Here is a 27,871-nt window from a genome sequence, read left to right on the forward strand (position 1 = left end):
ATTTGGCTGACGCTCTTATCCAGAGCGACTTACAATTTGATCATTTTACACAGGTAGGCCAAGGTGGTGTTAGGAGTCTTGCCCAAGGACTCTTATTGGTATAGTGTAGGGTGTTTACCCAGGTGGGGATTGAACCCCAGTCTACAGTGTAGAAGGCAGAGGTGTTACCCACTATACTAACCAACCACATTTAGGGGTAGGGTGTCCTGATTGTTGTTGAGATAGAGGGGTAGGGTGAATTGTTGGGGCTACATGGCCCCCCAGACAGAGTTTTTTTCAGAGGCTCAAATAGTAACAAAAGGCTGTGCAAGTGATCAAAGAAACACACATGTGAGAATTTTCTTCATTAAACAATTACGATAACCATTGTATTATCTTAGTTTAATGTCGTTTCAGTGTATTATGGTTGTTTTTCTTCATAACATATATAAAAATTCACTAATAGCATGTTAATGTCTCAGTAGCTAGCTGGGTAACTTTCCCGTTCCACCTTAAATAGTCCAGCAGTTCTGACGCCTGAAGCGCCAGAACGTAACCGCTGCACCATTTAAGGTGGAACGGGAAAATTCGAGCAAGAATCTGGTGAATATCTGACTTCAGCTTCACATCACTGAAGAATTAGGGGGGGTGATAATAAATAATTGCCCCCCTCTTTGAAGGTGTATGATCCCTACATGTAACTAAAGCCCAGCAGTGAGGCCCAGTTACTGAGTCTGATATCATACAGAGTTACCTACTTAGAATTAAGTAGATGTTAGTGTAAATAAGTGCAATGCACCTTAACTGTTAAAGCATTCAAATCTAGTTGATTTGAAATGATTTGAATTAGCTAGCTGTGTACGTCCTTGGATCAAGTAGTGTTGCAGTGGAGAAGAGAATTCTGTTGCATGTCAGTAAGTAATGTACGTTTCATAGTTTTGATCCTCATCTGTCTCTTTTGACACAGGAACCGTATCCGAGGCTAATAAGTCTGAGGAGTTCACTTGTGGAGTTTTCTGTCTGAAGTCTTTTGTTTGGCTGGTTGAGCTCTAGCTGAATGTCCTCAACAGCCAGGCATAAAGGGGATTTTAGAAATCTTGTTCTGTAGTGACTCAAACTGTTCATTTAAACAGAGCGTTGTGTTCAGACAAAGCCTACGATTTATACTGTACACTGTACAAAAGCACTCCGTCCATGAGCAACTTCAAATAAAAAACCCGGGAGTAAACAAAAGTGCATTGCACGGTAGGACAATATGGCCTCTCCACATTTTAACCCTTGTGTGGTGTTGATGTGTGTGTTACTCAGTGGTCTGGTGGACCCACCAGAGTATTGTTTTTAAATCAATACAGTCATAACAATTTATGTAAAAGGACCAGATGTTTAAAATATCACAGTGTCCAGCGTAGGGTTCTCCTTTAGCAGCTGTAGCCAGTCAGCAGCCTGTCCATGTTGTCCACCCTCACATACACACACACACACACACACACACACACACACACACACACACACACACACACAAACTAACAGCAGGCCATGTAGGAGGAGAACAGAGTGAAGGACACAGCACCTCCACACTTTTACTCCCCGCGGGTTCAGCCCAACACCACATGTAATATAAATATGTGGGGGGTTTAAATAATAATAAATCACATTTTTTCTTTTGGTAAACACTGAAAATGATTCCCACAGACCTGAACACCACACAAGGCTTAAAAACACAGTTTAATAAATTACCACATTAATGTTTATACCTTGCTATTCTGAGAAAAAACGTGAAAAGAGTGAAGTCGCATATATGGACTTGGGTACGAAACGTCGACTTTGTTTCACCTCCGTTTTTCTAGCCTACATGTCTTCCCCCGAACTGGGGAAGTGGTTGTGATTGTGATTTCAGACCATTTTTAAACACACACAATGTATTCCTGGTGGAAATATTCCAAAGCAGAATGTTTGAAGTGACCGATGGCTTTGTGTTCGACTGTTGCAGAGCAGGTAACACCGTCAGTTACGTCACACGGTACCAGCGGGAATCGGAATGTTGGTATTCTTGAATTTTTACAAGTGTGAGTAAATTGGCACCATATTGACCCAATACTAGGACCAGAATCGATGCGTTCCTATTTACAATGTTAAGGTATTGAGCAGCAGTGTTGCTGCTGTTTTTGCTTGCACAGAGCAATAGATGTACTTTAGAGCTGCAACGTCCTCATAATTCAGAGGATCTGTCGAGGTTCAGAGGATAAACTTCCACAGGGCCACACGCTGTACCGTCTTATAGAGAAATATGGACGTGACCCACTACAGAATGATATAACATCAGTGGGCTTTGCAGCTGACCATTTGAAAAATTGATTGACACACCTCTCAGCGAATCACAATCATCCCTAAATGCTACCTCCTCCACTGAGTGAAGAAAAAACTTCAACAGAACAGTCTGTAGTACGAATGGCGGTGGCAGTAAATTAGTCTCAACAGGCTAAGAAATGGTAGAAAGGTATTACTACATATAACAGACCTGACACATGCTGTCATCATCACCTGTAGGGGGTGCTGTTTTTATTTAATTCCTATGTGGAAGACCACGCTCGCAGCTCAGCGTCAAAACTACAAGTTAAGGCAGATTAACGCAGGCTCTAAGGTAAGCTAACCTGTATCTGCGTTACTGTGTTTGCTAAAAAATGTAATTTCATTTGATTTTTAACAGTAAACAATGGTTTATCAGTTGGCTAACTTGTCAGCTTTTCTTTACTGCTTTTCTCAGCTGCTTCATAAATTAACAGCTTGATTAATCAGTCAAATTAAACAGACAGAATGTATGTGATACTTTACGACGTCAGGAAACTGATTTTACTTTATATACGTTTGTTTAGCTCAGTAATTAGCTCACTGAGGTGAGCCTAACCAAGGGAAAGTACAGTCCTGTTGAAAAATTAGCATTTCATTCTTGTGGCCAGTGCAGTGGATCTTATATATCTTCTCTTTTGTCTTTGGGTTGATAAATGACTAACAATTCACTCTTTCCTCAAGTTTCTTTGGATGATTGGCAAGTTTTCAGACACTAATATGCTATGGCATATTGCAACTGTGTATAGTTACAGTTGCTAGGCTATGAAGGACCAACTGGGTGGACTAATTTGCTATAGTGCCACCCTGAGGCAGAACAGTGCTGCATCTCTAGTTATTGTTTAACAGCTAAACAATGATCTTTCCCTGAATTTACATCTGAGCGACCTATTTTTCCTTAACACACAGCAAAACATTATAACAGGTTTATTTTCAAGGACCCTCCCAGAATTTAGATTTTGAGACAATTAGGAGGTCCTAGTGTATTTTGCACCATGCTTATGGCCACTTCTGTAACGCAGGTGATACGCACTTTGGAGTCGTGAGGTGAATTTGTTGAGGGTACATTAAAAACAGTATTGAAACGTAGAGCACGTATTTCTACTCAAAAGAAGCAGTAATAAAACTCAAACACCCTTCTAGACTAATGTGAACAGCTGGCCTCTCTCTGCAAAGCTATGTTTGCCTGCAGTGTATTAAAGAACAATATAATCTTGCCCAAATGCACTGTTTACATTACCATACTTCTGACAGATTCCACTGGGACTTGTGAATATCACACAATATTGAACCACGTTGATTTCCATTATGTACTGTGCGCCTATCATGATCGATGACAGATGACCAAACTGAAACAAAACATTTTACACTAATCGCCTTCAGCCTCCTCGCCTTTAAACAGCGATCTTTATCCTTCAGTCCCAAAACATCTGCATGAACATCCACCGGCCAACATCTATCAAGTCTGAAGAACAACAATGTCTGGAAGCCTCTGAAACACACAGGCTGAAATCCAGCCGTTTTCTTCCAGGTCCAGGCATCAGTCAGAATCTGCAGCTTCAATGTTCTGTCCATGTTTTAATTCCATGATGTCCACCAGACGTTCAGCTACAGGCTCATGGCTCTGCTGGCTCTTCCACGGTCCTTCCTTCTCGTGGTGGTAGGGGATTGGTTGCGGGGGGTGGTGTGCGGGTCACAGGGCCGACACCTTGACGATGTTAGAGCTGGTGGTGGTGTTGATGGTGGGAGGGGCAGGGATGGGGTTAGCCGGACTGTGGCCGTCTCCGTCCGGTGGGAAGTTGGTGGGTGACGGCAGGCTAATGACAGCTGTGGTAATCTGCTGCCCCCTGCAGTTAATCCGGCTCCTCTCGCTGGACTTCATGTTGAGACTGGAGCGACTGCTAAGGTGTTTAAAGAACAAAGGCATGGCATTAGTACAGCTTTAGCAAGCCCCTAGCCCAATTGTTCAAAATAAGCCAGGACTGGTTTGACGTGTGAAAGTTGCTTCTTTAGTTTCGCACTGAAGCTACAAGGCTAAAGTAGCGGCCAACTTGCATCAAACAAGTGGAGCTGTTAAGTAATCTCAAATAGTCTTTGGTCAGTGACTCAGACCTGTCATTAATGTGATGAACTGGCCTGAACTGACCCTCATGTGCTCCTCCTACTCAGTGACGTCACGTGACTGAATCACTGCATCATCAGCACAAACGAACGAGCAGAACGAGCTTCGCTGAGAAGATCATTAACTCTGATCAGCTCTCAGCTTCATTATTAGAGCCAGACGGAGGAGCAAAAGGTGAGACGAGCTGCTTTTCCACCGTTTACAGGCTTTAACGTCTGTTCGCCGCTGTTACCATGGTAACGCTAAATGACGGCACATGCACAGTGGAAAAAAAAGCGCATGAATTCCGATCTGAGGGTCACACTAAGGTCACATGGCCATGAATCGGATACACATCTGATCTAGGACCACGTATGAAAGTGACTCAGGTCGGATTTGAAAAGATCAGATTTGCGTTCACACAGCCCTAAAAACACCAGATCCGAGTCACATTAGAGCAAAACGTTGTATTTGTGCCCTTAAGGCTTTGTTCACATTACCAGATTGAAGTGGTAGAAATCCGGATTTTTGTCCTAATGCGACTCAGATCTGATGTTTTCAGAGCTGTGTGGATACAGCGTTACCATGGCAACAGCGCCGAACAGCCGTTACAGCCTGTAAACGATGTTCAAAGCAGCTCGTCTCACCTTTTCCTCCTCCGTCTGGCTCTAATAATGAAGCTGAGAGCCGATCAGAGTTAATGATCTTCTCAGCGAAGCTCGTTCTGCTCGTTAGTTTGCGCTGATGATGCGGTGATTCAGTCACGTGACGTCACTGAGTAGGAGGAGCTCATGGGGATCATTTCAGGAGTGACTGATTTGAATCACTTGATTGATTTTGGCAGACAGCTTCTTTTTCACATTAGCTACATTAGCCTCATAGCTGTAGTGCATAACTAAAGAAACAAACTTCGACTGCATTTGTGGTGAAGACTTTGCCTTTAATGAACTTTATCCTCACTTTTTTAATAAAGGAATACCGATGTCAGGGTTTGGGCCAGTCCAATGCAGCAGATGACTTAAACAAATTAGAGCAATCTGCCTTGATATGTATCCCTGAGTACTGATGATAAATTGAAATCATGCTCTTTGACTGAGGCGGCTGAACTGAAACTGAAATAAACGGTAATTACAGTTTCTATTTTCTGAGGTAATCAATAACCTCAAAAATTCAACAGGAGCAGCATTTATTTGCATCACATCCTTTACATTACATTACAACCCCCTGTAAAAATGCCATGTTGTGTTGATTTTATATGTATCGCTCAGCTCAAAGAGACAAACGCAAACTTCTGACAAGATTGCAGTTTCCAAACGTTCAGTCCATTTGGCGAGTTCCTATGTAGAAGAGAGATTTCATTATCGTTTGATTTATAAGTTACACAAACATGTAGCAAACATACGCGGGTCATTCTACAGAAACGTCTCCATATCTCTCCATAGGTGTCACTGATCCTCACTGGTGTTCCTCATAATAAAGGAAACACCAGAGACGTTTTTAATGATCAATGCATTTTACAGAACATCAAACCACACGCTGTCCATCAGGGAACGTCCACTAAAATACGGAATTTAATCCATTTGTGTTTCTGTTTTTTCACAGTGACCTCAGAATGAAGTCGGTCACACCAGTGACGTCAGCTAGAAGCTTCATATGAGGTCATGAGCTGAATGAGAAGATCTCTGAGAACTGAGAGACGCAGTGGACTCACCACGAGCTTTTCTTCATAGATCCTGAGAAAACAGGTCGAAGGAGGTTGAGTGACGTCATCGGCGTGACTTTTATTTCAAAACAAGAGACTTTTTAAGTCATGTGGTGACACCAGTTACACGACTCCTGGGGAACTTTCATTATATATCTTATAATATTTATTTGGTCTTTGTTTTCTTTATGTCATTTAAATCATATATTTCATAGTCATGTTTAGATTATTGCAGTTAAAATAACAGATTTTTTTTTTTTACCTCCAAATACGGCCTCAGCCTTCACACATGAGGACTGCGAGGACGAGCTCTTCTGTGGTGCTTGGAGTTCTATATGAGATATATGATATATGATATATGATTGATTTAAAAACCAATATTGCTAAATTGAGGCTCACGAAGGGGTACTAATTAAAATAATGTATTGTTTTATTTTAAAATAGAAATAAATTGTAACTCTAACACTTTTCAAGTGTAATATATCTGTAAATGCTAGGGATGCGTTTATGTCTGTTATCTGACTGCGTGACTCACAGCAGGTCAAAAATCTCTGCACCTTATTCTCACGACCTCAGAAACGAGCGCTGCGTCGGTGCTGCTCTGTCCTGTCTGTTCACTGCGTCTAATGTCTGTTTAATTTATTGTATTTATTGAATTGTTTATAGCTTAATTTCTGCACATTCACACTTTGCACGTTTCGTTCCATGTTGCACCGTGATGTTCCTGGAGGAACATGATGTCACTCCGCTGTGTACTTGTACATAGACTCACCTGTCACTTTATTAGGTACAGTTCAATTGCTTGTTAACACAAATAGCTAATCAGCCAATCACACGGCTGCAACTCACTGCATTTAGGCGTGTAGAGGTGGTCAAGACGACCTGCTGAAGTGCAGACCGAGCATCAGAACGGGGAAGAAAGGGGATTTAAGGGGCTTTGAACGTGGCGTGGTTGTTGGTGCCAGACGGGCTGGTCTGAGTATTTCAGAAACTGCTGATCTGCTGGGATTTTCACACACAACCATCTCTAGGGTTTACAGAGAACGGTCCGAAAAAGAGGAAATATCCAGTGAGCGGTCAGTTGTGTGGATGAAAATGCCTTGTTGATGTGAGAGGTCAGAGGAGAACGGGCAGACTGGTTCCAGATGATAGAAAGACAACAGGAACTCAAATAACCAACCAGAATCTCTGAGGAACGTTTCCAACACCTTGTTGAAAGTCTGCCACGAAGAATTAAGACAGTTCTGAAGGCAAAAGGGGGTCCAACCTTTTACTAGCAAGGTTAGGGTTAGGGTACCTAATAAAGTGGCCGGTGAGTGAAGATGAAATGACTCTAAAAGCCTCTTGACTCTTGATTTGAGACATTTCAGTAGAAAGACTCCTGCTCTCTTCACGCTGCCACAGTGCCCTCAAGTGTGCAATCTGAGTACTGTAGTGAACTCCTGCTTACCTTGTGCTGAGGCTGGGCTGGTCTCCACACTGGATGTGGATGGCGCTGAGCTCCTGCAGGCCCTGCGTGTGTGTGTGCGTGTGTGTGGTGGACAGGCTGGCGTTGGGCAGAGGGATCCTTTTGCGAGAACGGTGGGTGCAGCAGGTGCCTGTGAAGCCCTCCTGACTGGACAGAGATGGGCTGCGAGAAAACTGTGCCCCCTCTATGCAATTCTGCTCGAACAGCTGCTCATCCACAAATTCATGAGCCTGGGGGGAGGAGAGAAAATGTTTCATTTTTATGCGTTTTCTTTATTTTACTTGTTTTGTCTCCAGCATATCGCTGTTGTTCTAACAAAACCTTGTATGTCCGTTTTTATTGATTTTCAGTTTTTGACACAATTTGAAAATACATGTTGCTCTTTACCTTGTGTGCAAATTCCATCATGAATAGACCAAAAGAAACGGCCCAAAATGACTTGGAAAAAATTCTGGTTCCATTGACTTACATTAAAAGTAAAGTAGGTTTTTTCCTTCTCCTGCAAAGTTACCATTTTACTCCGTTTTGTTCTATAGAGTGAGCTTATTTTGTTTAAATTTTCATTCAAATTATTTCAGATATCAGTTGATATTTCTCAAGCTCTGTTTACATGGATAAAAACACAGGTTTAAATTCAAGTCATTAAGTCAATAACTTAATATTTGGTCCCACGTTATTTGGATACTTCCCTATAGATTATCTATAGATGCTTTAATTGACAGGCTTTTTAAATCCAGAGAAGTATATGACATAGCTAAAAACATTACTAGCAGCCATCTGGAAGTCTGACTCATGTCCATATGTTTTTATTCGTTTCCATATTTTTATTCTTGCGTTTTGTGTGACGTCACACTGTGCGGTCAGCGTCATTTAGAGGACCAAATAAGGGAGTGACCGCGCTGCGTGACGCCTTCAATCTGCCGTGCTTTGTGAATGACTCACCTGTAAGACGCGACAGAAGCCGAGAGGCGAGAGAAGCACAGACCATTAATTCAGTGTTTTCACTCCAGGTTTGGAGCCGCTGCTCTGTATAGTTCATTGTGTCTCTGCTGTTCGCACCTCGTTCAGCTCCAGAAGGGATTAATCAGCTAATAATATCAGGAATTTTAACCAGGAAACCACAGTTATGCAGTTCAGGGGTTTCAGGACTGGAGCTGAACTCTGAACTAACTGCCGATCTGTCGAGACACAACGTCGTTTTCCGCCCCACGACATTCAGTCTGATATTTAACGTTTGTGTTTCTCCATTCAAACGTCATTTAAATCTCCAGAAACAGAGTAAAGCTATCCCGGCGGTCCGCAGCTCCGTTAGGGGGATGACTGTTTATCTCTCGGCTGTTAACATCAGCTAAAGTTCTCTAAAGGCCTGCATTGATCACATCTGTGTTAATGAGCTGATCTTGTTTCCTTCCTATGATCAGAGTTTTTCTCCTCTTTATGCAACACCACGGGATCCTTTACCCACCCTGGCGTGAAGAGCCGGTGGGCTTCTGTGCTTTTAAATGCGAGACTCTCTAGAGAGACTCTCTAGAATAGGGAGGGGGGCTGTGAATGAGTTACATTTATCAGGAAAACACAGATTTGGTAGCTTTTCCCCCAGTTTAAGTGGGATTAGGAGTTCAGGGGGAAACTGTGAGGACCACAGACTACGTTCCAAAGTAAGGAGAGTAATTTTAGCCATCTTTCACCTCTAGTTACATTCGTGCAGAGCAGCAAAGCCAGAAATTCGGTCCCAAACATGGTAGCCACAACAGAAAACTCACGAGACTGAAACCCTCGGATAGAGGGCAACTGGAGTTTAGGTAAGGCGAAGGAAAAGACAGAGGATATTAATGGATATTTGGTTGAATGGAAATGAATGGTACGTACTGTGTCTGCGAAGTATGAAACGGACAGCAGCACATTCAAGTAAAGTGTTACCATACATGCTGCCCAGTGTCACCAGACTCACAGTAGTTTTCTCCAGGCAGTGCAGTAGGTGGTGGTGTTGGCTCTCCAACAGCGATGAGGTTTTGTTCATGTGCTGCTCCTCCTCCTCTGAACCCTAAGACACACACATAGACACACATGTTTTGACTATATTAATACATATCTCACAAACAGATGCCCTCTATCCAGGGGTTACAAAAGTAGGGTCCCTCAATAAGCTGCATAATTTATGGTTAAAGTGAGGACTGTCCAATAAGACTGTCCCATGTTGTGTAGCGTGTACACAATAAATGTAACCGCCACTCTTCGTCTGGTTGGTAAGTCCACTTACTCACACTAACAACTGTCCTCACACGCTACGTTCACGTTAGCGGGCTGAAGCGGCACAAATCTGATCTTTTTGGCCTGATGTGATTCAGATCTGATGTTTTCAGGGCTGCGTGGACACAAATCTGATCTTTTCAACTCCGACCTGAGCCACTTTCATATGTGGTCCTTGATCAGATATTTCCACTGCGTGTGCGCCGTCATTCAGCGTTACCGTGGCAACAGCGCCGAACAGACGTTAAAGCCTGTAAACGGTGGAAAAGCAGCTCGTCTCACCTTTTCTTCCTCCGTCTGGCTCTAATAATGAAGCTGAGAGCCGATCAGAGTTAATGATCTTCTCAGCGAAGCTCGTTCTGCTCGTTAGTTTGTGCTGATGATGCAGTGATTCAGTCACGTGACGTCACTGAGTAGGAGGAGCTCATGAGGGTCAGTTCAGGAGCTGGTTCATCACATTAATGACGGATCTGAATCACTGACCTAAACGAGCGTGGACCGTCGAGTCAGAGAGACCGGATTTGAACAACGAGGCTTGTAATGTGAACCAACGTAGCTACGGTTTTGACAGTATTCCTAATGTGGCTCTACTGTTTCGCATTTTGTCTGTTACAATTTATCAAATCCAGAAAAATGGACCGAATCCCAAAGCATATCATGTACTTGTCTTGAAGTACTGTGATATGTTTTTGTCATATTGCCCCATACTGTCATGTATTTTGATTTAAAAGTCAGCCTACGAATTCATTACCAGCTCACTCCCTCACTCCAATGTGGCCTTTAGCTGTTGAACCAGTGAGGCAATGAATAACAAAGGACTTCTCAACAACTGTCATGACATCTGGAAAGGAATCTCTAGGAGTGTAACAGGATTGCAGCAGCAACTTTCTTTTCAAATGAATTTCAGTCTCCCAAGACCTCCATTGAGTCCCACGCAGCGGCGAGCGACGGGAATGACACGCCTGTAATTCCAAGTGCCAAATCTCTGACAGCTTCATCACCACCCCTTGTACGAAAATCAGCCACAGAACAGGGACAAACCCGCCCGCACCGATGGGACTGCCGCCTCCTGCCACCTTCAGCAGAACTCCTTTCCATGTGAATAGGGAAGGCTGCCTGATATGACGGGGATGACAGCGTCTGTGGCTGTCTGCCATCCTGGATTGTTATGCACAAAGCCACTGGGGAAGAACAGAGCAAACACCCGAAGCAAAACACCAAAGGCTGAGAGTAGAGAGACCTTTCTTTTTCTTTTTTTACAAACACTAATGAGTTTTAATTGGAGGTATTTTTCACTGGCCTTAATCTTGGGCTCTTCTCACAGAAATAAAAGGAAGATGGGGTCAGACAGAATGGCTGATTCTAGGACTTTTGTATTTAGCTCTTTTTAAGTCGGCACCGCTTCTAATTAGGATGGAGGTGAGTGCGAGTTAAATCTGTCCTGATTTCATTAGAGCTCCTCATGACTTCACCCTAGATGGGAGCATCAACAGAGCACAATAAAAACGGTGTCATGGGCAGTGGGATTTGACAGAGTCAAGATGGTCATTGTAGGTTAGACGTGGGATAAGAAATCCTATTACTTTTCCACAAGTACCCAGGCTGATGTTACTGATTTAAATGCTTACTGAACCCAACTGCAGCCTGACAACCCAGTTACAACCCATTAGAGATTAAACTGGACCTGAAATTTTAAACAATCCTGATTAGTCCAAGAACATTATAAATGCTTATATAAACATCTCAAACACAACGGCAGCCCAACAAAATTCTCTCAACCTGACAGAACCCTGATGATATTCTATCTGAATCCAACTGTAACCAACCTCAAGTCTCATATCTAGCCTGACAAAATTCTGTATAAGCCAAACTATAGCCCAATAAAATTCTGTCTAAATTTCACTGCAAACTGACAAAAAATCTAATAAAACCCAACTGTGGCCCATCAAAATCTCAGAAACTAAAACCGAGCAAAACTCAGTGCCGTAGCCAAAAGTTCTGTGAATTTGTGAGTAACCCAACAAAACTCAACTGTCAACTCAACTGTAAGCCTACAAAATTCTGTCTGAACCCAAATATATTCCATTAGCATTCTGTCCCAGAAAAAGCCTTTTTTAAACCTGACTGTAAGCTGACAACATTCTGCCTGAACCTGACTAAAGCCGGACTGTAGCCCAAATTGTAGACCAACAAAATTCACAGTCTCAGCTCAACTGCAGACCAACAAAGTTCTGTCTGAATCCAACTAAGGCCTGACAAAATTCTGCAAGAACCTGACTGCAGCCTCACAAAACTAAACTTGGCCACAGCTTGACAAAACTCTGTTTGGAAGTGACTACAGCTTGACAAATTTGTTTAAACCCTACGATAGCCTGACAAAACTGTGCCTAAACCTGACTGCACCTTGACAAAATTCTCTGAATTCGACTGTACCCTGACAAAGTTCGGTCTGAGTCCGTTGCCCTAAAACTTCATAGCCCAACAAAACTGTCTGAAACCAACTGCATCCAAACAAATTCTGAATCCAACCTGACAGCAGGCCAGCAAAATTCTGCCTGAACCTTACTTTAGGCAGCCCAATCATCAGCAACCAGTAAAGCATTCCCAATGACCGCATCTGGTAGCCAGTTAGTGTAATTTATAGCTCTCCAAAATTGAGTTTAATTCCACATTAAGCAGAAAAACTGTTTGCAAATCCAAGCTAACTAAAGCACAAAGTGTCCATAGACAAGTCAAGAGCAAATTCAGTCAGAATACCACTGTTTACCAGTAAAAGTTACTGCATGCTTTCAAAACACATGAGGAAGGTCCAGCCAGACTCAGCGCAGTATCATCTGACTTGCCTAGTGCATTAACATATAAGGGAAAGCTTTGTTGTACACCGTGTCTGGGAGGCGGACAGGCGCTCACCGTCAGATCCAGAAGCTCGTTCAGGAGGCCATTGCGTTTGCTCTGCAGGTAGGCGTTGGAGCTGCCCTTCTTGGCTATTCTTATCCGGGCCAGGCGGGCTTTCTGTGTGGGCAGAAAGGTCCGGTGTCAGACAGCCGGTGGGAAGAGTAATGAATTATCTACTGGGTTCCAATCCGCTGTCTCATCCATCCATCACATGCCAGACAACATTAGGCTCAGGTGAAATACTAACACTGCTAGTGCTTGGGACTGTCTGGCGTTTCAATTGCAGCCTTTTCTGTAAATACACAGTACATCAGACAGGACTCATAGTGGAACATCTTTTTTATGACCTTGAACTTCAGATGTGCTAAGATTCGATATTCTAATCGTTTGTTGCACCTGGTCAGGTACTGTAAGTAGGCTACAAAAAGATGAGGAGTGATTCTAGTAGGTTTCATTATTAAAATGATTGTAATAATTATGTATTTTTCTTCTCGCAAACACAAAGACTTTGGAAGTAACTACTTTATTGCCCTATGAAAATTTCAACTGTTAACCCTATGCCTGGCCGAGGGGTCAAATGTTACGATAAAGCCATTTGGTCTTTTCAACATAAATCTGCCTTGGGATTGTAAATTTTTTTCTTTTTTAAGTAACATTTAACCATCTTGGCTGTGAATCTGTCTCAGTGTGTGCTGAAGTACTAGTATAGGCTAAAAAAAGATAATATAAACAAAAACAAAGACTTACTTTGCTCTGCTCTAAGCTTTCGCTCAGCTAGAGCTGCTTTTCTCACATCTCCGGCAGGAAACTTCTCCACAAAAGTAGAACAGTTACTCTCAACGTTCGACTTTTTTCAAGGCTGAAGTCACTTCTAATTTCCCTTTTCCACCTTGAATAGTGCCTGAGGCACCAGAATGTAGCTGCTGCACCATTTAAGGCGGAACAGGAAAATTCGAACGAGAAGCCGTGAATCAGGAGCGACTTCAGCCTCACGACTTTTTAGTGTTTGAGTTTCTCATTGCAGATTAAATGTTTCAGGAAACCCAAAGTCCATTCGTCTCCAAATGATCGATGTCCGTCTTAAATCTCTCTCTTTGCCGTTTTGTTAGCTACTACCTAGGCGAGGTGTTGTCTGCGTTGCTATGGTGACCAGCAGTCTGTGCACCTACCTTCAGGCTTAAAGGGTGAATCAGCAGTTCTACATTAACTCCAGCGTTTAAGACCATTTACTGTTAAACTGTGTTGAAGGATCAGCAGAGCTTTATTTTACTGTAGAGGAGGATTATTTTATTATTACCTGCTGATCTGATTCAGCTGTGGAGGCGCAAAAGGGCAGTAAAACCCTGGGGCAAGTTGACCCCTGGACTAACCCTTATCCTAACGCTTTCCAAACAGCTCTTTATGAATGACCAGAGATTTGAAATACTTGACTCTACTGGCTCTTTTCTGTACCAATTTTCTCTACCGGTAAAAAAAGAATATGGCACTCCACATATTAAAACCATGTCATCCACCTGCCACAGATGGTGTAGCAGCCATTGTTATTGCTCTCTAATGTGGTATGAAAAGGTTGAATTTGACTTTTTTTCCCTTTCTCAGTCTTGTTGATATGGGGCTCCATGCCCTCGAGGTTCCATTACAAAAACAGTATCGGGATTGGAACATCTGGGGGCTGAAATGAAAAGAGAACGATCTGAGATGGAGGAAATGGATGAGAAAATGGGAGAAGATCGCACGAAGTGCCAGAGATAAGTCTTAAGTGCTTTTCGCTCATTCAAGGTGAAAGTCACGTCTTAAAGTCTGTCACACAGTCGCTGGCAGCTGCGCACACACAATCTCCCTCGAGACGCGTGAAGCTTCGCTCCCAGAGGACGTCTCGCTTTAGGAAAGCCATTTAGTGCGGGAAAACGGTTTGTTTCACAAAGATATTGAGCGACGCCAACTCTCTGGGCGTACAAATACACAGAGGAGGCGTTCGCTGTTTCCTCCCTTTGATTTGAATAAGAGGAAAGAACAAGCATCTTACTGTGAAACAAACAAACATAAGTACTTCAATAACAAGAAGGAGCGTTTATGTCAAGTAATCAAAACTGCTTTAATCAACCGTCATTTGAAATACTTTTAAGTAATTATGACAGTTTATGCCTGAAAGTAGCACTGTACTTGGAGATTGCAATTTAGGGGGTGGGGGTTGGGAATATATAGGGGTCCACGCCTAGACTGTACACCACACACCACTGTAGACACTGGACCTGGTCATTTGCCAGTGGCCATGTGACTGATCCAAAAATCCTCGTCATTAGGAAATTGGGTAACACTTTCTATGAATGTCACGTTTGTAAGCATCTATAAACATGTTCATAACATGTTATAATGCATTCATAAGGCACCATAAACCTGGCTATCAATATTTACAAAAATGAATTACATGTTATAGCCATGCTTATTCTGCATTATGAATTGTTAACATAATGCATTATAACTACTATTCATAACACATTATAAGAGCTCATAAGCTGTATTAGTCCGCTCTCAGTAAAGTGGAGCGTGCTGGACTAAAGCCTCCTCCAGGGTTCAGACTGAGGCTTCAAGTTGAAGAATTTACTGAAGGATTTACTGAAACACTAAAACACAATAAGCTCATTACAGGCTTCAAATGTCAGAGTTTAAACTAGAGCAACATCAGAGTTTCACCCAATGTGGGAAAGTCAACGTTCACCACTGTTAATGTTCACCACTGTTAATGTTCACCACCGTTAATGTTCATCACTGTTAATGTGCACCACCGTTAATGTGCACCACCGTTAATGTGCACCACCGTTAATGTTCACCACTGTTAATGTGCACCACCGTTAATGTACACCACAGTTAATGTGCACCACCGTTAATGTTCACCATCGTTAATGTGCACCACCGTTAATGTGCACCACCATTAATGTGCACCACCGTTAATGTTCACCACCGTTAATGTGCACCACCGTTAATGTTCACCACCGGTAATGTGCACCACCGTTAATGTGCACCACCATTAATATGCACCACCGTTAATGTGCACCACCGTTAATGTTCACCACCGTTAATGTGCACCACCGTTAATGTGCACCACCGTTAATGTTCACCACCGTTAATGTGCACCACCGTTAATGTGCACCACTGTTAATGTGCACCACTGTTAATGTGCACCACCGTTAATGTGCACCACTGTTAATGTGCACCATCGTTAGCCTGGCACTGACTTAACACTGCGTATCCAATATTAAACTGTTTGGAGCGTCTGAATATTCAGGACTGAAGCCACGAAGATGCAGCACTAACAGCTCGAGCACTGAGAAATAAAACCCTGGAAATCTCAGTAAATAAACTCTGTATTTGTCTTTACTTCACGCTCTCCAAGCAGGGACTGACTTCTTCGGCTCTGATAGTATAACATTATTAATTCTACAGTGTTAATAATAATATAGTAATATAATAATAATATAATAATAATAATAAGTATATTTATAATGCATCATATTAACAATTCATAATGTATAATAAGCATGGCTATAAAGTGTAATTCAGTGAATTAATTTTTATAAACATTTATAACCATGTTTATGATGCCTTATGAATGCATTATAACATGTTATAAATGTGTTTATAGATGCTTACAAATGTAACACTCATAGAAAGTGTTACCGAAATTTGATGCAACTTGATGAATCGCTTTATGTGTATTACTCAGGTTTGCTATGTGATTCACATACAACGTACATTGGCTCCAATGGTTTTGATAGGAACCCATTGTTTCTTATACCAATTTAATAAGCCTGAATAAGATGCATATGATGATGTAACTGGCAGGCTAACAGTGGCTTTGCAGCATCAGTTTTTACGCTCATTTTGATAAATTCTCTGTGTATTTTCAAATCTGGGATCTGATCACTGATAGTAGTGTGATCATAGATTTGAGTCACTGAATTTCTTGGTTCCTGAAGAGACAAACTGAAATATTATTTTGGGGTGATCTCTGTTGTGAGATGTGAAACTGGAGCATAGTGTTTCATCTATGTGGATTTATCGATGACTAAAACCAGCAGGAGCTCCTCCTCCTGAATGCTGGCAGACATAAGCCCTTCCTGTAGCATTATTAAAGCCCTAAAATGCAAACGCAGGGCTGGATTTCCCAAAATGCATCTTAGTGTTAAGATCATCCTAAGTGCCATAAAGAGTGTTCAGTGTGATGCTGACTCTGCCGTTTAAGGGTCGTCTTTGTGCTAAGGTGCTTTTGGGAAACATAGCTCAGAGCTTTCTCACAGAATTGATAGTTCAAACAGTATTTAGTGTTGGTTTAGGGAAGTTTTAATGTCATTCTTATACATTTCGATAAAATGTATGATTATTATTTGACACAGTATGAAATGAAGAGCATATAAAATAACTAAAATAAGCAAATAAATTATTCTATCATACATTATCTGACTATAAATGAATCAATCACTGTCAATCACATTTCCTTGAATTTACCATTCACTTTTGGGAGTTAACTGGGACCTTGAGTAAACTATTTCGTTCCACCTCATGTACCACGTGTGATGCGAATGACAATAAAACCTCATCTTATCTTATCTATCTTGAAAATAAATGTATAGAGAAAATAATATGTGGTATATGTACCACCCTACCCTACACTATACCTATAAGAGTCCTTGGGCAAGACTCCTAACACCACCTTGGCCTCCTTTTGTGAAAAGCTCTAATTGTAATTCGCTCTGGATAAGCGCCTCTGCCAAATGCCATAAATATAATGTAAATGTAATGTATTTAATAATGGCTCTGCCTGATGATTCTACTCCAGCCCCTTATACATTTGTTGATGTCATGTCCACAGAGCTGTGGTGGTCTCGAAGTTGAAGCAGTAAAAAACTTTACTGAAATATCTTTCGAGATGTGACCATTCTGTATAAAATGTATGCATGTGGCAGTGGTCAGCAGCTGGTCCGCTGCCTCTTGGCTCCCAGACATTTATTGACATCTGTGAATAATCTTGTTTTTTTTTCATATAATTGCAAAGTTAGGGTGCTTGCCTACATTGCTGAATTGCTGGCCTCTGCAAGTGGCCCTTGAAATACCTCAGTGTCCGGGTTCTCACAATTTGTTTGCCGTCTGCCAGCACTTTGTCTCTCCGGTGGCCGCACTTGACTTTGCTCCACTATTACTGGCGTGACCCCTGGTCCATTTAGAAGGACCGCTGCACTCCGCTTATGGGGAGAGCGCCCACAATCAGCCTCCTCATTGGTCCAGCAAATTGGTCCTGTGATTTGTGCAGTGATAAAAAAAAAGTCGGCTGCTGTGTAACAGCACTCTGCCAGTGAATTAAAGCCACAGCCAAAGTCTACTTGGGGGAAAAAACAAAAAACAAAAGGAGTCCACTTTGGGTGAGTGGTCAGGCAGACGTGACCCTGACTGGGAATGGTTGGGGGCAAGAAATTCAGCGAGAGGGGTTAAGGAGTAGGAAATTGGACAGCTTCGTTTCAGACCATGTTTGTCTGTTAAGGTATGGAGACCATATGTGGGCTGATATTGCTGGGATTTGCTTGGATATGAGGCCAGGGCGATACGACAGAAGCCCCAGATTGCCTATTAATTGTAATGGGCATCTCAAGGAGACCATTACAGCAGACTGCAGAAAGATGATGGAGGGCACTGTATGAGGAATGTCAAACACTAGGCACAAGCCTGTGATGCCCTGCTGTGTGGCTAAGGAGCCGGACAATGGTGGATGTCCAGTAGAAAGATATTAATTGATCTTATCAAAGAGGGAAATTTTTTTTCTCATTCACAACAAATTTAACTCTTTTTACAAGGTCAAAATTCTGCCATATTTCTCCAGTAGTTCATTTTTACAGGGGCTTTACAGGGGGAGGGGCTTCTTGCTGAGCTCCACCCACTGTCAAGAAGGAGAGATGGCCAGAAAACAGCCAAAGAGGAGACAATCTGAAGAACAAAGAATGAGAAAGAAGGTCTTGGCTCAGGCAAGGGTGAGGAACTGTGTTAACATCGGTGAGGTGTTTCAGCTGTGAAGAGACCTCTAGGAGTCTACGAGGCTGAAGCTGGCGTCCTATTCACGTTTTCTCATCCCACCTTAAATCATGCAGGAGTTACACTTACAAGAATGTAACTGCTGCACTATTTACGGTCAAACTGGTAAATTCTAACAAGAAGCAGAGGCACCTGAACACAGCTTAACTGCTGCACTGTTTAAGGTGGAATGGGAAAATTCTAACAAGAAGCTGATTTAAACCATGAAAAATCGTTCTCCAGAATGGTGTATTACACCTTTAACACAAGGAAAATAAAAGTTCTCTGTACAATTTAAGCGTTTCTAAGGTGAACCAAGAACATGTTTGAATTTTGATTTTGTTTGTCTTGGAATAAAAGAATGTTCTTTAAACTATCTATAACTTTATAAATGTATATGTAATTTCATCTACAATTTACAACTTTTGTATAACTTCTCAAATATAAACAAAAAAGTGCACTTTAAATTTATTTATGGGAATTTATACAACATGCAAGCTGATTGGTTGAGAGGCATTTTAACTGTGCTGTTATTTCTCCATAACATCACAGGTTTTTCACAAACACTGTATCACTCCACTGAGACGCTGTTGCTAAGCAACGACTCTGACCGCTGTAGGAGTCGCTCGAGCCATCTGAACATTTTTACTTCTTACTTTGCCACAGACAGAAAACGGACACTGTTAAGATCACATCTGACCGACAGCCGATTCGGTCCGACTCTGAAGGTGAGACGACACTAAATTCCCAGACTGTCAGTCGGTCTGTGTGGAGCTGAACGAACTGCCGGCTGAGCAGTGAGTGGGCGGAGCTCGTTACTCTGACGTAGCAACAAGCTGCTCGTTAAGGAGCTCTAATTAGGAGGAAGGAACTGAACATTAAAACATATTAAACGCCGCGTTCACGGCCAGTTTATTCATTTCTTACTGTATTTATTTAACTGCTGTATTAAAGCAGTAGAGCACTCGAGGAGGGAGTTATCACCAATAACATCACGGCTGTGATGATCTACGGACACCAGATCACAGCCGGGATGGTATTTCATGATAACACACCCCCTCTCATGTTGTTTTGCTTAAATGACAGAAATTCTCTTTCACTGTGTTTCATTGAGTTTATTGGATTTCCAACTCTGGACTGTACGGAATGTGGGGACGTTTTAAAACAGTGTTTATATAGTGCATCAAAATCCTTTATTATTTATTATTAAAAGGCAGAAGAAATTCGGTTTTATCTAGTTTACTGTGGCCTCCTTGTCTACAACAGTTAATTAAAGCTTGTGTTCAGAGGAGCTGTTAAAGAGTTCTGTTGCGTTTCTCAGGGTTGGGCTCTGCTGTAACCGTCCTTTGAGCACTGGCAGGTGTGAAGGGTACGCGGAATGACTTCCCTTTCCAATTCGCCAACAAGGGCTCGTCGAGGGGAGCTATTTGTGGCAAAAGAGCACTATTAAGGGCAAGCAGATCCCAAAGCTGCCCCTGTCTCCCAAACCACACTCCATCTCAAAACACTGATTTTCTCTCTCCCTCTCTCTCTCTCTCTCTCTCTCTCTCTCTCTCCTTCCCTCTGTGTGCAAGCTCTGTGCTTTCAAACCGCTTTTTATGTGCCAGCTCTGAAAGGTCAGCTGCACTGTCACCGGGCTCGAGAGCATTTGTTGTTATTTAAGCATAAGGTGAGCAGGTTGAGTGTCTACTGGGGGTGCACAGTCAATAGGGAGAGCGGGTCTGTATAATTCTTTTAAATAAATGAAAACATAAACACACCTGCTAGGTATCATACGTTCTATCTCAGCACTATACACACTCCGGGGACTGCCTCACGGCAGGATTTTATTTGACTGTTTTAGCTGAATTTCTCTGCAAAATAATTAGATTCTGCAGGAAGCATAACAAAACGGTCAATAAACAAACAACCCTGCCTCACGCTGATGCAAATGGGTGCATTATACAGCATTTTCTCCAGCGCTGGAGGGGAAATACGGTTTAAAGCGTGGTAATTTGGGGGAATAAAATAAACGTGGGTTTCTTATCTTAAATCACATGAGTAAATATGAAATGTGCGAAGCGCTTTCAGAGTAGAAAAGCACTATGAAACTGCAGTGATTCATTCATGATTCATTGGCATTGGTGTTTTGATATTAAAGCTTGGTGGATTGTCGGGAAGGATGTCAGGTGTAAGAATGGCTGCAACAGATGCATCAAAGCTAGTACTGTTTAAGTGTAAATGAGAATTTATCCCAGAATCTTCTAGAAATCGTATGTTAATCGAATGTCACATTAAACCAGGTTCTGAAAAAGACACGGTGTATTTACAGAACACCAGATAAACAGGTGAAATGACGCGTGCTAACTCCTTATAAAGTGCAGGGTGATTAAAAAAGATTCATCTGATTTCAAAATGATTTATTTCACTTGTACTGTAATGAACTGTAAATGGTGTAAATGAGCATAAAGTTTATTATGTAATTCTACAAGGTCTCAGTCTGAACCTCCTCCAGCTGTACAGACGACATCAACACCACAGTCAGACTCATCCCAGACTGGACTGAGCGTGTCGGGCGTCGCCGCTCTCACGGCTCTTTCAGTGGGATTTCGGAGATCATCCAGTGCTGTGGAACCAGCGCCGAACGCTCTGAGCTGCTGGAGCTTCACTGCTGATGAAAATCCCGCTGCTCAGTTCTGACGGATTCACTCTTATTGACGTGGAGAACGCAGAACGCTCTGCTCAGGGGTCTCAGCTCCTCTCAGACTGAAGGAGCCGGTCAGGAACTCTGTGACCCCCTCTTACAGTTGGAGTGTGATTGGTTCCTCGGCTCCTCACGGTTGTAAAACTATGGTGCTTTATAATCCGATGAATCTTTTTGAATCACCCTGTGCTCTAATTAATTCATTGTTGACTTATGTTGTAACCCAAGCGTCACTATCCATTCCAATTAAATTAGCATTTATTAATATGCTTACAAAGCATGTTACTATGTTACGTGTTTACAAGCACCTTTATAATGGCTTATAAGTAAGCGTTACCAGTGGAAATGGAAATGTTATGTATGGAAATGTCATGTATGCAAAGATGAGGAAAACTACAGCAAGCCTGATATTTATAACAGAAGAGCAAAAGCTGGAAGCGGATGTTCATGCAGGGATTTCAAATCAGAAAATGGATTAGCAAGTAAGAAAGCAATCTATCAACCATTTACACACCTGTAAGCTCTCTTGATGAACAAAGGCCTCATTCATCTAAATGACAAAAACCTCACCTGCTGACCGCCGTCAGTCCTATCTGCCCTTCATCAAAAGAGGCCATCGCTCATCAAATTTTTGCCACCACCATTAAGCTAATGATCCTTTGCATGAGCGGCCATTTGGTGGTGCGTTTCGCTGGCCGGTCCGAGGGCATGCACCCAGCCATGGGTCCACCGTGCCAGTCCCAGTTTTCAGCACATGCCAGGTGTTAGTCGCTCGTCTGGGGCCAGTGGTGGGGGCAAAGGTGCACCATTCTCTCTCTCTTACACCCGTACACACTTGTACAGACACACGCGCACTCGCACGCACACTGGCCAGCCTTTGTCACCCCGTTAGTGCGGCAAAGCTCAGCGACTACCTAAAGGTGTTCACCTGTACCTTCTGAGCACGCCGCTTGTCTGCTCTCTGGTTCTGGTGATAGATTCGGCTAAAGTTGGACACGATGACAGGCACAGGCAAGGCTATTACCAGCACCCCGCTCAGGGAGCAGATGGAGCCGAAAATCTTCCCCGCGATCGTCTTAGGCACCATGTCTCCATAACTGGAGGGAGGAATGGAAAAAGAGAGATGGAGAAAGAATAGCAGAGGAGCAGTGAAAGACGGATGAAAGACAGAAAAGTGGAAAGAAAGACAGAGACAAAAGAGACATTAGCTGCAGTCGACACACAAATAACAAAGGTTCTAAAAGTTATGTGCAATTGTACAAGACTGCCGTTCGGTATACACAATGCACCGTTAAGGCAGGCGAGGCTTCGGACTTTCGCACCAACAGCCTGAGACAAAGTTTTTGTTTTCTTTCCGAGTCAGAACCAGTCACTACTAATGCTCCACACTTACTATTGTAATTCAACTAAATATGAACAAGAAGCTGTGAAAAGCTACAGCGCAGTTGGGTAGAAAGGCGGGGAGATAGGGTGCTATCTGCATGGCCCAGGCCCAGATTAACAAAGTCTGCCAGCCATCTCCCATGCCAGCGTCTGACTGGGGACATCTGTGGAGGGGCATAAGCTCCCAGGAACCAACAGCTTTATCAGAGTTGTCAGGTACAAACCAGTGTGGAGCGGTGCCAGTGGGCCAACTTGTTGAAATACCTGCAGGAATAGGCTTGGGGGAGCTGAGAAAGAACTGAATCAAGCTGTAAGCAACGATGATTAGCTGCTTGAACATAACAGCAATGTAGACATAGAGTACATTTCTGATTAGCGATGAAGTGGATCGCAGAAGAGTTTCTCGAAGAAGACCATCACGTACGTCTGTGCTCAACAGCCCTTCTCTGTGAGTTTGCTTGGTCTACTGCTTTGTGGCTGGAAGCTGGTGACGTATATGGAAGCTGGTACAGCTTATAGGTATAGCTGCTGTTAACTTACAGCACTTTCATTTAATGGCAGATCTAGCAGAATATTCACAAACCGACTTGTATCCTGTGAAACACTCTCAAAAATAAAAGGTAGTGAACGGTCACAGGGTCAGTGTCCCTCTCGTCACTGGGGTGGAACCCTGAAGGCTCCATCTCAGCACCTTCAGTCAGGGAACATAACTGAACCATAATCCACTGACATGATCTGTTCTAAGCTGTGCTGACTCCACACACCCCGCCTCGCCTCGCCTCCAGGCTTTTACTCTACTGCTCTGTTTTAAAACATTCGGTTATGAAAAGGAACAAGTACCAACTTTTCACCTGGAAAAACTGATTCACAATCAGACCCTAAAACCACTTTGATGGCACATTTACATGCTTATACCTTGATTAAAGGAGAACGTACCTGAACAGAACCTTTATATCCAACAGTGTAGTACCATGTTTAAAGTCACTGAGTACTTCTTCAGGACTGACAGTGTTTATCTATGGAGGTTGCATGGCTATGTGCTTGATTTTATACACCTGTTTGTAACGGGTGTGGCTGAAACGCCTGAACTCATGAGATGTCACACACCTTTTTCCATATAATGTATCTCTGTAGTCTGGACATGGGAGTGGATATAAAATGTAAAGCATGATCAGTCAAGCCCAATCACACCCTGACGTAGCATTAGGCCCCACTGAAATGAAATCAAGACTATAGCTAGATTGGATATGTGAGATTGCATAAGCTACAGCCTTGTGAACATTATATCTGTTGAAAATATGAAACCAGAGCACTGTCCTTTGTGTGATTTCATGTCTTCAAGGAAAAAAAAGATATGATGCCATATTGATAGAAATATTGCATTTCATAGAATCCTTTTGTATGTCCTGTTCTTGCAGATACCCTAAGCCAGACCAACTTTTATGAAATATTAGCAGTGATTAAAGCGCGAAGAAGTGTGTTTAGCAGCATTCAGTGTATAGATTTTCTCGCATCATTCATTAGAAATCTGCTGAAATTGCTCTCAGTGATTGTTCCAATTCCAGACAAGTTGTCTGACCTTGGCTGGTTGAAAGATCTTGTCAGTATGTTCCCGACTGCCGTGAAATTCATAATATTGTAATATGCTTTTCAAGCAAGACATTAAGCTCCAGACCATGCACTGATCTCCTTTACCCTGCTGTAACTGGTGATAATTGCCAAAGCTCATCCAACTGTGCAATTTGCTCGACACTTGTCAGATTTTAATGAGCCTGAAGACATGACGTCGGCCACTAGCAAAAGCTCCGAGGCACACTTTTCAGAGGTATAACATATTCCAGCGGTAAATTAATCATCAACAAAACTCTATCTCCCATTTGATTCAGCTGTGCTATCTTCACGCTCGCTGCACTAAAGTAATGGTATCCCATTACTCTGCCAGGAGTTGTCTGAATTTCAAAATGTCCCCGATTATTTGCAAGAGAGGACACGTCGATGTGACATGATTAATTATGGATTTACCTCAGCGGGTTCACTCCTTCGCAACAAAGTCACAAATAAAAAAATACAAACAGCTCTGCTCGAACCAAACGATGGGTGCCTGGGCGACCCCGGAGTAAGCCAGTGGTGCAACGATAAGCACGAGGAATCCATCAATCTCCACAGCAGTTCCTCCTTTTTAGAAGCATGAATTCATTCTCATGAAAGTGAAGATAAAAGCAACGCAGAGAGAACAAGTGGGAGAGGTACCCGAACTTAATGAGATGGCTTCTCTTTTTTTCCCCCCTTGTGATACTTCAGACTGAGCTACATGCCACATTTCTATTTCAATTAAGAACTCCTTGACTTAATCTTGATCTGTTTTCAAAGTTCCACTGTCGAGGACTCATATTCAGAAGTCTCCTCTCAGCCGGTGCCCTCCCTTGCTCCTTGCGTTTACTCTTCATTGATTTTCTGGGCTGTGTGCAGGATGGGACTCTTAGGCCAGCCATATGCTGCTGGCTGCGGGGCCCGAGGGAGCGCTCAGAGAAGTGGGCTTTCAACCTCCCTGTCTGACTCCCACGTTTTCTCCTACATTGATATTCCCTTTGAATAATGGCCCCAAACGAACATGCTGCCACTTCTAGGTTCGCCTAGCATTCGCCAGCCACTGCCTGTCAGACAATGCCTATTAGCTCTGCTCTCCTTGCACATGTTGCCCATTGGGTGACCTGAGCTTGCGGCTGGAGGACGGAGCAAAGTTGGCCAAAGTAATGGGCATTCAGTTTTAGCGTTTTCACCTGATAAAAGTCCAGCAGGGTTAAAACTCTAGCTGATGTTCAATAGCCATAATGGCTCCAGTAAAAAAGAGACCAAAGCTCAATAATTACACCAGGCGCAAAGTGACTGGAAAAGCAGGAACTTTTAAAACAACTTGATTTATCTATCATTTGCTGAGCAGAGTAAAGCTGTTCCATTATCCAAAAAGAGATTACCTTTAAAGAAAGGGCACACCAGCTTGGGCCGCCAGCGACCGAGGAGCGACTTGGGAAATAAAGCAATTTGCGTTTCCAGTGGAGATATATTCAAACGGAAGGTGTTGGGTCGGTGGCCTTTTGAAAAAGACAGAGCTGTCATTTCCATCCAATTTGAATAATAACTGTCACTTCGGGAGTGAAAAATGTTTTGAAATAGGACGCAATTGAGTTGGCTTAAAGAAAGGAACAATATAAGCTGACTTCTCACGTTAAAGAGCGCCAGGGCATAGGGACTTTTCCGAATGCTTGAGGAGGCATCCAGGCTCATTGTTAGTGAGAAGGGAGATGATGGGAAAGACATCTGGACTCATGAGAAGATGACAGGGTCTCTCTCATTAGAATAAAATGGGAGACCATCTAAAAGACATTCCATCCTCCTCCAAACGGAGAGGCATCTAACCGGTAAGTGATGTTTAGTGAGGCTGGAAGAACAAGTGATTGAATTGGTTAGAAATCAAGGTGCATCACTCCTCCGGTATAATGGAGTAGCTGAGCACTAGCCCACACAGAAGCGGCTGGACAACTAACCACATCTAGTCTATCTGGCAAACAGAAAGCATCCCTCAGCCTCCGTTGCCTGTCATAGCATTAATTATGTGATCCCTTTGGCTCCTATGCACCTAACAAGGAGAGGTGGACAGAGAAAAATACTGCTCTGTGAATTGGGCCCTCTATTCTGCCTTAATAAATAATACACTTAATAAATAAAGGTTCTTTGCAGGCACATATTTCATTCATTAAAGTACAAACAATATAAATGTACCCTCAAAGGTACAACAGTGGTTTTAAGGTCTGATTGTGAACTTATGTACGTGCCATTCTGTGCATTCTGGCTGGTTTTAAAATGGGCCACAGGCAGAACCAAACTATTAGTTCAGTGTGAGGAACTGGCATGAGGACTAGTATTGGTAGCATTGGCCTTTTGAATATTTTCCACTGGAAACAAAGACAGGTTTTTAATTAGGATCTTAATCTCCCAAATTCAAGCACTTGATTTCTGTGACCACTGAATAACACTCAAACTGCCGCTTACCTTCTTGGCTTTAATTTACCGCATAGCAAGCTTCTCTATGTTAATTATCACCCCACATTAGTCATTACCCCTAAACATTGATTAACTTTTGGATCAAGGAGTCAATCAAGTGTTCGAAAATCAAAGTCAATGAATAATTCACAGTCCTATGGACCCCTGAAGTCATGCATCATTCTGTAGCCAGCATTTTACCAATTTTAGAAACTTCGGGTCCAATCAGATTTAAGTCCCTTAAATTCGAGGTATTAAAAACACACAAGTAAGATTGAAACTCCAAAGTACTACATAACTACATGGTGGGTAGCGCTGTCGCCTCACAGCAAGGAGGGCCTGGGTTCGATTCCCCGGCCGGGCGACCGGGGTCCTCTCTGTGTGGAGTCTGCATGTTCTCCCCGTGTCTGCTTGGGTTTCCTTCAGGTTCTCTGGTTTCCTCCCACAGTCCAAAGACATGCAGTCAATTGAACATGTTACATTGTCCCTAGGTGTGAGTGTGTATGTCTGTCTGTCTGCCCTGTGATGGACCAGCGACCTGTCCAGGGTGTGTCCTGCCTTCCGCCCAATGACTGCTGGGATAGGCTCCGGCACCCCCTCGCGACCCTGAGGGAGAAGCGGCTTAGAAAATGTGTGTGTATGATGGCAAGTTTGAGGACAGTTTAACGAAACTACACTAAAATGCCTTACAGGTTCTAGATATTAACTGAGAAAGTTTGGGGTAAACTCTCCAAAGTGCTCAATTATTTAGGGTAAAAAAAGTCTCCCTTTAAACCCTCATATTTATTTGGAGTAACACTGAGTGCGTTTACATGCAACAACGATCCAAACCTGATCAGATTCCTACAGTTATTTCATTATTTAAAGGGTCATGTAAACACCACACTCCGATCTAAAAATCCAACTATGACACCTGATAACGAGGCTGCATTTCAGCTCAGTAATCAGATTTCTCGGCGTATG

At 42.7% G+C, this 27,871-nt stretch overlaps 1 protein-coding gene across 2 annotated transcripts in view; it reads right to left on the bottom strand.

The window, feature by feature from the left end:
* Window positions 1-1,691: 1,691 nt before the first annotated feature.
* LOC108438614 (potassium voltage-gated channel subfamily D member 3-like) overlaps window positions 1,692-27,871 on the bottom strand; it is a 161,608-nt gene continuing 135,428 nt past the window's right edge. The window contains exons 3-7 of one of the 2 annotated variants that reach the window (XM_017716536.2): window positions 22,419-22,581; window positions 12,757-12,858; window positions 9,548-9,640; window positions 7,579-7,826; window positions 1,692-4,226 (exon numbers count right to left, since the gene is read on the bottom strand). In XM_017716536.2, coding sequence (XP_017572025.1) covers window positions 4,019-4,226; window positions 7,579-7,826; window positions 9,548-9,640; window positions 12,757-12,858; window positions 22,419-22,581 — 814 coding nt within the window. In that variant the 3' untranslated portion in view covers window positions 1,692-4,018. Of the gene's footprint in view, window positions 4,227-7,578; window positions 7,827-9,547; window positions 9,641-12,756; window positions 12,859-22,412; window positions 22,582-27,871 lie in introns of both variants that reach the window. The other variant, XM_017716535.2, reaches the window with a different exon arrangement.

Source organism: Pygocentrus nattereri, chromosome 21, assembly GCF_015220715.1.
Source record: "Pygocentrus nattereri isolate fPygNat1 chromosome 21, fPygNat1.pri, whole genome shotgun sequence".
Classification (NCBI taxonomy): domain Eukaryota; kingdom Metazoa; phylum Chordata; class Actinopteri; order Characiformes; family Serrasalmidae; genus Pygocentrus; species Pygocentrus nattereri.